At 39.3% G+C, this 13621-nt stretch overlaps 1 protein-coding gene across 1 annotated transcript in view; it reads left to right on the top strand.

Annotated features, from left to right (window-relative positions):
• Positions 1-13621, top strand: part of LOC149784834 (uncharacterized) — a 91855-nt gene that overhangs the window by 40722 nt on the left and 37512 nt on the right. The window contains exons 6-7 of the mRNA XM_089978394.1: positions 3345-3573; positions 6421-6561. Of these exons, the coding sequence (XP_089834520.1) occupies positions 3345-3573; positions 6421-6561 (370 nt within the window). The remainder of the gene's footprint in view (positions 1-3344; positions 3574-6420; positions 6562-13621) is intronic.

Below are 13621 nucleotides of genomic sequence, written 5' to 3'. Positions count from 1 at the left end.
TAATGGTTACAAGTCTTGTTATCACTGCTTGGCCCTGAATGTAATGGTTAAAAGTCTTGTTATCACTGCTTGGCCCTGAATGTAAATGGTTAAAAGTCTTGTTATCACTGCTTGACCCTGAATGTAAATGGTTAAAAGTCTTGTTATCACTGCTTGGCCCTGAATGTAATGGTTAAAAATCTTGTTTTCACTGCTTAGCACTGAATGTAAATGGTTAAAATTCTTGTTATCACTGCTTGGCCCTGAATGTAAATGGTTAAAAGTCTTGTTATCACTGCTTGGCACTGAATGTAATGGTTAAAAGTCTTGTTTTCACTGCTTAGCACTGAATGTAAATGGTTAAAAGTCTTGTTATCACTGCTTGGCCCTGAATGTAATGGTTAAAAGTCTTGTTATCACTGCTTGGCCCTGAATGTAAATGGTTAAAAGTCTTGTTATCACTGCTTGGCACTGAATGTAATGGTTAAAAGTCTTGTTTTCACTGCTTAGCACTGAATGTAAATGGTTAAAATTCTTGTTATCACTGCTTGGCCCTGAATGTAATGGTTAAAGGTCTTGTTATCACTGCCTGGCCCTGAATGTAATGGTTAAAAGTCTTGTTATCACTGCTTGGCACTGAATGTAATGGTTAAAAGTCTTCTTATCACTGCTTAGCACTGAATGTAATGGTTAAAATTCTTGTTGTCACTGCTTGGCACTGAATGTAAATGGTTAAAATTCTTGTTATCACTGCTTGGCCCTGAATGTAATGGTTAAAAGTCATGATGGCCATATTGAGGGTTGGTTGGCACTGAATGTAGATGGTTAAAAGTCTTGTTATTACTGCTTAGCACTGAATGTAAATGGTTAAAAGTCTTGTTATCACTGCTTGGCACTGAATGTAATGGTTAAAAGTTTTGTTATCACTGCTTAGCACTGAATGTAAATGGTTAAAATTCTTGTTATCTCTGCTTGGCCCTGAATGTAAATGGTTAAGTCTTGTTATCACTGCTTGGCCCTGAATGTAAATGGTTAAAAGTCTTGTTATCACTGCTTGGCCCTGAATGTAAATGGTTAAAAGTCTTGTTATCACTGCTTGGCCCTGAATGTAAATGGTTAAAAGTCTTGTTATCACTGCTCCCAAATGAATGGTCATATCAACATGTGGTTTTTGCTAAATACTTTTTGTTTTGTTAAGACTAAATTTAAAATTACAGATCTGACCTCTAGTATGTGGCCATCTTTAAAGTTTTGTTTTAGGTAAGAGAAAGTCATTTTGACATGGGCTTGATCAGAAGAGTTCTTACAGTGTCAGCTTGGTCCAATATGAAAATAACCAACCCTCAATATGGCCATCATGATGGCTATCTTTGAAATATTTTTATATCAAATCTCCCTTCCCCCCCCCATTTAAGATTTCCTGCAAGATTTTTAAACCCATATGGACAAAATCTGGCAAAAAATAAGAATTGTGTGCATTTTTTTGGGAAGAATACATTATTTTATTATTTTTGTTGCTGTAAAATTCCCCGTTGTCGCTCTCGCCGAATATGTTGTTCTTGTATAGTTGTTAAAACGTCATGTATTTCTGTGTGCGTTCACAATTACAGTCAGGATGCAGATGTATGTTTTACTTAAGAGTTAACTGTTATAAAAACTGTATATATACTTTCCCTAATTCATTTTGAGCTTTGGACTTTTCCTTACAAATTATTTTTTGTCATCCATGAAAGGATAATATGTGCTCTTCTGATCTTTATTAGTATGAATTTGTAACTAATCAGAATTGAGTATGGATTTGTAACCAATCAGAATTGAGCATGTGACATGCAGGAAGTACATGACACTTTTTTAAGATTGGCCAGAGGAATCTTACTATTTGCAGTCTATGGTTTGATTCTTTAATGGTTAGTGTGTAGATAGAATATTGTTATTAGAAAACTTAAGACTTTGATTTCAGTTTTGTTTTACTGTAATATACAGAAGACATGATATGCATTTAATGCACTTATTATACTTGCTTTTGCCTTTTTTTTGAATACATAGTTTTTTTAATACACAATACTGGAAGGTCCCCCATATGGCTATGTTGGCTCCCACCCCCCTTTTTTCAAATTCAGTGGGCACAAGTACCCGCATTTATCAAATCCTAGATGCAACCCTGTGCATGGGGGAGGAGGTGAAAGGGCTTGGGATAGCAGTGGTTAGCTGATCAGGAACACACAGTTGGGGGAAGGGGCTTTACGGCGTCTAGTTGGTCCTGAATGAAAATGATGCTGATCTAATGTCAGTTCAAGGTGGCAATCTTGAAAATATTGTTTAATCTTACTCCACCAAGAGGCTTCTTATGATGTCTAGTTAGGCCTAAATGAAAATGGTGCCAATCTAACATCCAGTATAAATTGTAACTGCCATGTTATTGCTACTTGTAAATGGAATGTCATTTTGATATGGGGTTTTCACCAGAACACTTTTTATGATCTCTGGTTCATCCAGATTGGGAGGATTACTAATTTTGCATCAAATATGGCTTTCATGCAGATCTTATTTATGGTCATATTAACATAGGGGTTTTACACACACAAAAACTTCTAATGGTGTTTAGTCTGACATCCAATATGGCCACCACAGCTTCCAGTTTGAAAGTGTTTTAAGCAAGGATATCGGACATGGTTTTGGCATTCGGCAGTTAGAAAGAAGAAACGGTCTTGGATGGATGGAAATTATTTTTAGGCATTGAAGACTCTGTCCTTTCAAGGGACTCTTGTAATAATTATATGTTTATCTTCTAGAGGGAATTTTTATCAGGGTATAGTAAAATGGGTCAAAGCAACATCATATAAAGTTCGGGAGATAGTTTACACAGGATATGTTCTTACAATAGTACATAATCCTGCTTATTGATCAGCGGGTAAGTTATGTAAGTTAGGTGAGTAATATTATAAATACACTATTTAGCATTTAATAAATCAGTTATTAGTTTAAAAAGAAAAGAAATCAGAAAATAGAGTCTGCCTAGATTTATTGAACTTGGGGGACATAGTGTCTCCTGTCATTGGGATCCTGGGTTTTGACCCTGACACGTGTGTGTGATGACACATGATCACACCTCATTATTAGGTAAAATTCCAGAGGACCAAACCTTTCTTTTGGACTCTAGGTCATGAGAGGTTTAACTGTACATTGTGCAGCAAACAATACATCATTCACTGCAGATCGAGTTCTATGCTGTTTGTTTGAAATCGTAAGCAGAATAAAAAGTATAAACCTGATCTTCTGACACATTATGTTAGATCAGTGTCTATACTTTGCAGTTATTCACAAATAATACAGTTTGATTTCTGTAATTCTGATGAATCTTCCAGGTCTCGTAAATCTTCTGGAGCTGTAAAATCTAATCAGACAGTTGCTGCTGCTGCTGCTGCTACCATTGAATGGGCACCACCAGTTGCAAAGATAGCCAAACTGCCTCCACCAATGATTCATTGTGAAATTGATGAGGAGAAGGTAGAAAATCAGAATTTAGAAAAGGATGAACAGGCTATTGATATTCCCATTCCAACACCTGACGGCACAGTCCAAACAGATTTGCAGGTAGATGTTTGTAAGGGAGACATGTTGATTTTGTGCTGTCCATTTGTCATCCATCACTAATTTTTGTAAGTGAGATAGCTAAAAGAAACGATTATGCCAAACCTGATCAGTTTGGATATTTACATATCTTGAGCTGTTTCAGAAAACTGATTTGGTCGAGTGATCTAATGTTTCATTTTTTTTTTCTTCATTTTAAATCTGGACAGACATTTGTTAATACGAAAACTACTTGAGGACAACAAAAAGAAATTTACTATGCTTGTTTATGCTAACATGCAGACATCCTGACTAGAATTATGTTCCCTTTTTTTTAATAGATTTCTAGCTTACCTCACTGTAAGGACTGGTCAGCCTGGTGTCAGGATAATGTGACTGGGTGGGACATCATGCTACATGTCTGCGGCATGATGCCCCAGTGCTGGGCATCACCATAAACTGCCACACTGCAGACATCATAGCGATATGACTGAAAAATTGTTAAACCTACATTAAAATCCCTAACCATACACACATTGTAAGAACAAGTGAGTGTATGGTTTGGCCCTGTATCCATCATCTGTCTGTCCGTCAAAAATTGCTCGTTACCATTCTCGAAGGCATATTTCTGATTTGATTTTGATCACACTTGGAATGTGACCTTTTTACATCAAGGTCATAGATATGTTCAGTATAGATTAAGATTCAGACATATTAATGAGGTGATCTTGCTGTGCTTGCTACTGGTCTTGAGGCCATATTTTGGATCAGTTTTGATCAGATTTGGAATATAAGCTTTTATCATCAAAGTCAGTAAGGGAGCTCATTTGGTAGAGCATTGAACTGGTAATCCAAGGGTTGCAGGTTGTTACCTGCTCAGGGCACTTGGGGTTGGTAGGCTCATTATGTTCTTGGAAAAGGTATTTATCTCCCATTATCTCAGCATGATATAGCAAAAGTAAAGTTATAAATTGACCAACCAATTAACCATTATCTTGGATGAATTCATAATGAGCGAGATTCATGCATATTAATGAGATAATCTTTCATTAGATTGACTGCTCAGCTTGTTGCCAGTCTGTAGGCCATCTTTCTGATCCTGTTTTGATCAAACTTGGGAAATAGGCTAATATCATCAAGATCTTGGACAGCTTTGGTAACAAGTGACAACCATTTATATTAACACATTAACCCCTGGCAACGAGTTAACATGGCAGGAGGTAGTAGCCTACTGCCGAGCTCTGTAGCATCATGGTCACGTATCATACATTAAAGTAAGTGGTATTATAGAAAGGTAGACAGATTTAGCTCTACAATGATACCAGATAATCTGGAAGTTCTAGTTGCACTACAAAATACAGAGGGGAAACCCTCATTTTTTGGACCTGATTTTTTTTCCACCCAAAATTCTCCTGTGGTTGGAATCCGATTTTTTGTCTGGATTTTAGACTTTTTGGTCTCATTTCTAAGGCAGACTGGTATGAACTGCAAACAGACAGATGAACCTTTGCAAAAAGTAGGATAACATGGGCATTTGGATTAAAGAGTGGTCTCAATACAAAAATTATGGGTCCGTTAAGCAAAAAAATAAAAAAGAACTCCAACTTTTACTTTTCTGTTCCTGTGTGAGCCAAATAGCCAAGAAAAACGATGTTTCTAACACAACTAGGCATTAGGTTATTGCAAAATCACCTGGAAGTTGATGTATTAGGATGTATTCAGAAATAGCTTTCAACTTGTGTTTCCTACTCGAATTTCAGGCGAAAATGACAAAAACCTCCAGGGGTTAATGTGTTAATGAGGTAATCATGCATCATCTGATTGGCCTGAGAGGCTGTATTTTTTTGTCTAGTTTTAAACATATTTGAAATATTATTGAGCTTTTTACCACTCCAGAGTTTGTATTTGTTGTTGAGATTTGGACAGCTGTTTATGATTTTGATAAAACCTCCAGATTAATCATGAATCAAAGCAAAACAAAACCCTAAGAGCAAGGCTGAATTACTAACAAAAGCATTAAAGTATTAAATTGTGATGACATTACAGAGTCTGCTATTGCCACAACTTAAAAATGTTTTGTTGCCTTAATGGCAAAATCTCCAAAGATTTTATTTTAAAAGGTGAACATAACCAGTATATCAGAATTTAACATGGCGTGTGATCTGCTGGATGTATACCAATTTCATTAGAATGCATTCTTGAACTTTAGAGAATAAAGGATATACAGCAACATCTTGACTTCAGAACTTGTATGAATAGAAGCAATACTATACTTTTGGAAATTTATTGATGTTATTCCAAGAAAAGACATGCAGATCCCCTACAGTGGAAAAATATAAAAGCATATTGAAATGTATTTGCATATATAATAATTATACCTCAAAGCAGGACATTTAGCCGTGAAAGAAATACTGTTGAATCTTATTGATATTTCACTTTTGGACACTCGCACTACAAGAGGCTGATCTTGAAGTGGTCCTTGCAGAGAAATTTCGGTACCATATATACTTGCTTATAATTTTGTTCATCTGCAGATAACATCGACCCTAATTTGTCATCACAATTGTGCTGGTAAATCGGGGTCTGTGTTGTTTGTTGTACTAATTAGTCCTAACACAGTGCATAGGCCCTCATCTCCTGACACATGATCTGTTTGCAGTTGGCTCTGACCACATGTGTCCACTGACTTCATTTACTTAACAGTCAGGACATTTGTAATCATGCACCAATTATATCATTTTGATAACGTATAAATGACATCAATTACACATACATGCTGGACATTAACTAAGTTATTAAGGATACGTTGTTTCTCCAGGCTTGATTGGTGTGATTTAATTTTAGATTTTTTTCTTCTCACTTTATGAATAGGTTGGGGATTTTGTAATAGAGAAAAGGGACCTGAAGAATTATGAGACATATCCAATATGGAAAATTGAGAGCGGTCGCATGCTACACAAGTTTGAACTTTTTACAGAAGATGGCAAAATCTTGCATCGAGCCATTCCCACAGTAAGTACTTCAGTCAATTTAAGCAAAATTGTGTTTTGTTTTCTTATATTATTGTGGTAGCAGATAGCAAGATACAGGTATTACTTTTCCACTGCTGGTATCAGCATCAGTAGTACAGAAATTTTGTATGAGAATTTTAAAAAAATGATCATTGCCCAATTGCATGAAAGTCATGGCTTTTTGCAGAACTATTGATTTACCATTTGTCAATGAAGAGCAAAAGAAATGTAAAGGCTATTTCTTCTATAAATTAGTGAATTGTTTACTTGCTATGGATAATTTATGTCAAGCCCACATTAGCATAGCTGCCAATCCTGACGATTTTGGTGTGAATTTCACGACTTTTTCAGTGATTCACGGATTCACGCTGCAAGCAAGAAATTCACGAATTCTCCAATTTTTGATTATTTTAAATCTTGAATAAAATAACCAATTTCCCGTTGAGCGCTAGTTGTGATATTGGCAGTTGCTGAAACTTTCCAGTACTGCTGGTCGCGATATTAGTAGAACTACAGCCAGTTGGTACAGTTGGCCCAATTTGCAGATTTCAGCTCTAGATTATTTTAAGCCATCGACGGAAGACCTGCAAGCTACCAATGCTGAAGCATTATTTGTGAGTGTTCTTGTTGAACACAATCTACCTCTAACAGCTGGAGACCATGCTAAACATTTGTTCCGATAAATGTTCCTGGACTTGAAGATCGCTTCCAAATTTTCCTGTGGAAGAACCAAAAGTGCTGCAGCTCCTGTGCATTCCTCACAGCAACAGAGACAGTGAAAGAGTATTTTTTCTAGTGAGGAAAAATGAGACAGACTTTAGGGCCTCCTTAGGTGCAGAAAATTTGTCAGCAATTTTAGTCACCAAGATCAACCTGCAGGCAAGAAGTCTGAACTGTTTTAAAAACAAATTTATGATAAGCAGTTGAGGAAGTTCAAGTCTGTCACAGTATCTTGTCTTGATAAATAACCACAAGAACAAGTGAAGTTTATGAATACCATAATAAATAGAAATGCAGATATATTTCTGCATATATGTAGTGTTTTAGTTTTATATTGCGATCTTGATATAGTGTAGTATTGATGGTCAGAGTGGATGGAGTTATTGTCATTTTTTATCCCTATTTTCACTGATTGCGAGCCTGGGAGGTTGGCAGCTATGCACTTGGCAATATTCATGAAACTTTAGAAAGGACAAGGCAGAAAAAGGGTTGGTCAATTCACTTTAACATTGAGCCTTTCAGGGTGACTCCATTTATGTCCTCTTCACCACAAAAAAACAAATTTACGATCAAGCAGTTGAGGAAGTTCAAGTCTGCCAAAGTATCATGTCTTGATAAATAACCACAAGAACAAGTGAAGTTTATGAATACCGTAATAAATAGAAATGCAGATATATTTCTGCATATATGTTGTGTTTTAGTTTTATATTGCAATCTTGATATAGTGTAGTATTGACGGTCACAGTGGATGGAGTTATTTGTCATGGTATTTTTAATTAATTCATGTCCAAATTCACTATTTTTTATCCCTGTTTTCACTAATTGCGAGCCTGGAAGGTTGGCAGCTATGCGTTGGCTGGCAACAAGATATAGCAGTTATATTCTGACTGGTTGAAATGGTAGTAACAGCAGCATAAACAGCTTGTTAGAATTTTGTTTTTATTATTTCTCTCATGGTAGTCTCTTTGGCCGAGGAAGACAAGTTGTGCGATCTCAAAGATGATGTATGCGCATGTGGCTCTGGAGTCCAAATTCCAATGAAAACAGGTGGTTGCAAGTGGGGCATGGGACACCAGTGGTTGGGGGTGGCTAGGACATCGCTCAGTGATGTCTCTCATGAGCTGCATCAAGATGCTGGCGGTGCTCAGCCTCAAAGTTGGAACTGGCTTTTTAGGTCAGGGCTCGCCAGTGACTTCTGTCTGAGGCAGCAAGCTCGAGCTGGTGGGGTTGAAGGTCTGTCCATTTGATGTGTGTCTTGAGATTGTCTTTGTACCTCTCATGAGGATGGCCTTGGTTTCGGTTGGCTTGGGCTAGCTTGCCAAAGAACAGCTGCTTTGTGATTCTGTTTTGATCCATGCAGATGACATGGCCAGTCTAATGAAGCTGGGCCTGGATTAGTTTGGCTTTGATGCTTGTTGTGTTGGCTCTATCAAGGACTTCCTGGTTGGGGATTTGGTCCTGCCACTTGATCCGCATGATGGATCTCAGGAGCACTGGTGGAATTGTTCCAAGTGACTGATATACCTTTGGTAGACAGTCCACGCTTCACAGCCATACAAGAGAGACATGAGGACAACTGCATTGTACACCTTCATCTTTGTTGACAGGCATATATCCTTATGCTGCAAGACCTTGGTTCAGAGTCATCCGAGTGCATGACTGGCTATTTGGATCCTCGCAGTGATCTCTTTGTCCAGGGAGCCATCACTAGATATTGTGCTGCCTAGGTATTTGAAACTGTCCACATTCTTCAGCTGTTTGTTGCCAGTGATGATGCAGGTTTGTGAAGGGACAGTGTTTGGGGTTTGCTGGGAGAGGTCTTATGTCTTTCCTAGGGTAATTTTGAGTCCAAATAGATTGGAGGCTTCAGTGAACCTGTCCACGATTGCCTGTAGGTGAGTCTCTTCATGGGCCATGAGGGCACTGTCATCAGCAAAGAGTGCTTCATTGATGTTATAGAGTCTTTCTAGCGTCTTGGATTTTGCAGCTAGTCAACAGAGACCAAACACTGATCCATCCAGACAATATCTTAGGTCGATACCAAGGTCAAGGTCACACAGGGCATGGAGCAGTACCGGTATAAAGAAGATTTTGAAGAGTATTAGAGCAAGTACACAGCCCTGTTTGACACTGTTAGATATGGGGAATTTCTCAGATGGCTCACCGTCTAAGAGAATCTCAAGTCTTGTCATTGTGAAGGAGTCAGATGAGGTTGTTAAACTTCTGAGGACAACCAAGCTTCTTGAGTACTACCTACAGTGTGTCTCTGTTGACTGTATCGAAAGCTTTTGTCAGGTCCATGAAGATGGCATACAGATTCATGTTCTGCTCAAGGCACTTCTCTTGGATCATGTCAACAGTGCTGCGGTCTGGGTGAAAACCACACTGAGACTCCGGGAGGTTATCTTCTGACACTACCGCAATAAGCCTGTTGAGAATGATGCGAGCAAGTATTTTGCCAACTATGGAGAGCAAAGAGATGCCTCTGTAGCTACTACAGTCCGCATGTGTGCCTTTATTCTTTTAGAGGGTCATAATTGATGCTTCGCAGAGGTAGTCTGGCATCTCCTCTTCTGTCCAGATGCTGATTAGCACATCATAGAATGCCTCCAGAGTCAGTTCACTGAGAGCCTTGAACACCTCCACTGGGATACTATCCTTTCCAGGTGCCCTGCCACAGTTCATTTGTTTAATGGCCATCCTCAACTCCTCTATCGTTGGCAGAACATCCAGTTGGTCATGCATTGGCTGTTGGGGTATTTGGTCATGAACAGATTGGCTGGCTGATGAGGGCAGGTTTAGGAGCTGACTAAAGTGTTCTTTCCATCTGTCCTTAATGCTATCCTTCTCGTTTATTAGTGTACTGCCATATGCAGCAAGCAAGAGGGCAGAGCTAGACTTTGAATGGGCCGAATATTGACTTGATGATGTTGTCGAACTCCTTGGAGTTGTTCGTGTTGGCATAGTGTTACACCTCATCAGCTTTCCTTTCCAACAACTGGTCATGCATCTTGCAGATTTCTCTCTGAGCCTCAGCTTGATAGGATTTGAAGCAGTCTTTTTTGCGGGAATGGAGTAAGGGTCATTCTGCCATACCATGAATGCTTTGTTCTTTCTCTCAAGCAGATCTTCAATGGCACTGTTGTTCTCGTCGAACCAGTCTTAATTGGTTCACTTCTTGGGGCTCAGAGTTGCCGTAGCTGTTTCTCTTGTCATGTTCCTGAGCTTTTTCCATTTCTCTGAGGCATTTCCACATATAGGTCCGTTGGTGGACAGCTTGTCATCTAGGCTGTTCTGGAAATTGAGCTGGGTGGAAGGCTGCTAGAGTTTGACAATATTGAAAGCTGTACGCACAAGCTTAGGACACCTTGGGTGATGTGGGGCAGTGCGCAGCTTTAGGGTAGTTCAGACAAGTCTGTGGTCTGTCCAGCATTCCGCTCCTCACATGGCCTTGGTGATGAGGACATCCTGGGCATCGCACTGGCAGACTATTACATAGTTGATTCAGTGCCATTGGTGAGATATGGTGCATCCAGGTGTTCTTGTGTTTGTTTGCCGTTCAGAACATTGAGTTTGTGATGAGGTCAAATTCTGCGCATTTGTTGAGTAGGAGCAGGCCATTGTTCATCATGCCGACACCGTGCTTGCCAAGTACACCTTTTCATCGACCATAATTGCAACGAACACATGCGTTGAAGTTCCCAGTAGTATGATCTTGTCATCAGGTGGAACTGAGCACAGTACAGAACTGCGGTCCACATAGAACTGCTTTATGGCTTCCACTGGGCTCTAGAGGGTAGGTGCGTATGCACTGATGATTGTTGTGTGGCATTTGTTGTGTGGCATTTGTGGCTGATAGGTAGTTGCAGTTTCATTTACCTCATTGATGCCAACAGTCAGGTCCGGAAGCTGCTTCAGAAGACTTGATTTGATAGCCAAGCTGACTCCATGGACCCTGTCTTCATTTTGGGTTTTTCCTTTCCAGAAGAAGGTGTAGCTGCTTGCTAGCTCAGTCAGAGAACCATCCTCTGCGAACCTGGTTTCGCTCAAGGCTGCAATGACGATATTGTAGCGTGAAAGCTCCTTAGCAACTAGGGCTGTTCTCCTGTGAGGTCTTGCTACATTTTCTTTGTCCATGAGAGTACGGATGTTCGATGCTCCAATAAGAAATTTTTTCTTTGATTGTTTTGACCTCAGATATGGATGATCTTGCCAGCCGCGGCAAGCTGGCCAGATTTTGAAGGGCAGGTACTTTTTTAGGTCACCTTTTCTAGGCCCCTTCCTATGTAGGGTGAGCAGCGCTGTCCTGAAAAGCTCTGCTCAGTCTCCGTGGATGCTGTTGAACTGTTCCACTGTCCTGGGTACAGATCAGAGTGACCACTTGTCCAAGGGCCTCCTATGTGCAGGTCTCTGACTACAACTCCCAGTAGTCATCTCCACCTATTGTTTTGACAGTCACCCATCGCCATAGAACTTTGGTAGATGCAGGTAGGGAATGATGAGTGTGATGATGGGGATGAATGATAGGTGCACAACATGACCTGTTTGTGAAGGAGATTTAAGTGAAACAGCCTTTGCACAGAGACAGCCTCACTCTCTTGGCCTTGGTAGTTAGAACTCAGTGGTATGAAGATTTGTCACAGCTGGGAACTACTTCGGCTGCATTGGGTGGCCATGACATCTTGCCTTGCCATGCCCTGTGCTCTCCACAGCATTTGCAGATTCGCCTTCGTGGCCATTGTATCAATTAGTTGATCTCTTCCACCCAGTCTTTCAAAGCTGGCTTTGCATGCAGGGATAGGCAAGCTCCTAACTCACTAAGGGTTTGAGGCCTATTGGCTACCCTCAACCTGGTTTAGCCGGCCAGTCGAAGCCGTTGCCCATGGTGTGGCCGCTGTGCATGCTACAGTTGCTTGGAACCATAGGTGAGAGTTGAGTGCCAAAGGTGGTCGAGCTACTCCTGAAGGAGCATGATGTGCCCCCACCACCAGAGGTACTATCCCTCCCAAAGCACCCCAAACACCACAGTATTAATTTGCATATATTACCTATTTGATAGATTCTTATCATGGCATTAATCATTACAGAGCTTAAATACAGAGTTCCCACGCTACCAGGAAATCGGGAAAAAGGAGAAATTATAAAAAAAAATTTCCAACTGCAAAAAGTCCTTGAATTTTGCAAATATTGACGAAAGTTGGGAAAAACCCAGGAATTATCCTCCACAATGTGACGCACAAAACAATTACGTAATTGAGTCGTAACTGATCTGATCATGAGTTTTTAATTTATTGATTTCTAACTAGAATATTAGGAGGTTGCAGTATGGATCATTTGCGTGCTTGCCATAAATATATTTGCTGAGACAATCCAAACGCTCCGTGGATTAGATTCATCTAGTAGACTGTTTGTTTCACAGACAGCTCGATATCCTTTTTTTAATTTTATTATGGAAGATATGAAAACCAGTCTAGCATCACAAGCGACCAACATGGTAGCGTTAAAGCATATCCCCTTAGCGGATGGGCTAGCAAACTTAAACATTGTTAAATCGAGTTATACCTGCATGAAATCGATATGAAAATTATTTATTTCCTCAGAAATTGCAAGAGTGTTAAAATCATTATATCTTTAATCTGCTGAAAGACTATATTATTCATCCAGTTTCTATTACATTTGGTTAGTGGGTTTATATCTTCAGGCTATATTATTCATCCAGTTTCTATAACATTTGGTTAGTGGTTTTATATCATCAGGCTATATTATCCATCCAGTTTCCATAACAGTGTGTTTATATCATCAGGCTGTATTATTCATCCAGTTTCTATAACATTTGGTTAGTGGGTTTATATCATCAGGCTATACTATTCATCCAGTTTCTGTAACTGGGTTTATGTCATCAGGCTGTATTATTCATCCAGTTTCTATAACAGTGGGTTAATGGGTTTATATCATCAGGCTATTGTATTCATCCAGTTTCTGTAACATTTGGTTTGTGGGTTTATATCTTCAGGCTGAATTATTCATCCAGTTTCTATAACAGTGGGTTTATATCTTCAGTCTGTATTATTCATCCAGTTTCTATAACATTTGGTTAATGGGTTTATATCATCAGACTATATTATTCATCCAGTTTCTATAACATTTGGTTAATGGGTTTATATCTTCAGGCTGTATTATTCGTCCAATTTCTATAACATTTGGTTAGTGGGTTTATATCTTCGGGCTGTATTATTCATCCAGTTTCTATAACAGTGGGTTTATATCTTCAGGCTGTATTATTCATCCAGTTTCTGTAACATTTGGTTAGTGGGTTTATATCTTCGGGCTGTATTATTCAT

This window comes from Sinohyriopsis cumingii, chromosome 13, assembly GCF_028554795.1.
Source record: "Sinohyriopsis cumingii isolate HCF-2022 chromosome 13, ASM2855479v2, whole genome shotgun sequence".
In the NCBI taxonomy this organism is placed as follows: Eukaryota; Metazoa; Mollusca; class Bivalvia; order Unionida; family Unionidae; genus Sinohyriopsis; species Sinohyriopsis cumingii.
This window is presented reverse-complemented; position numbering and strand designations above follow the sequence as displayed.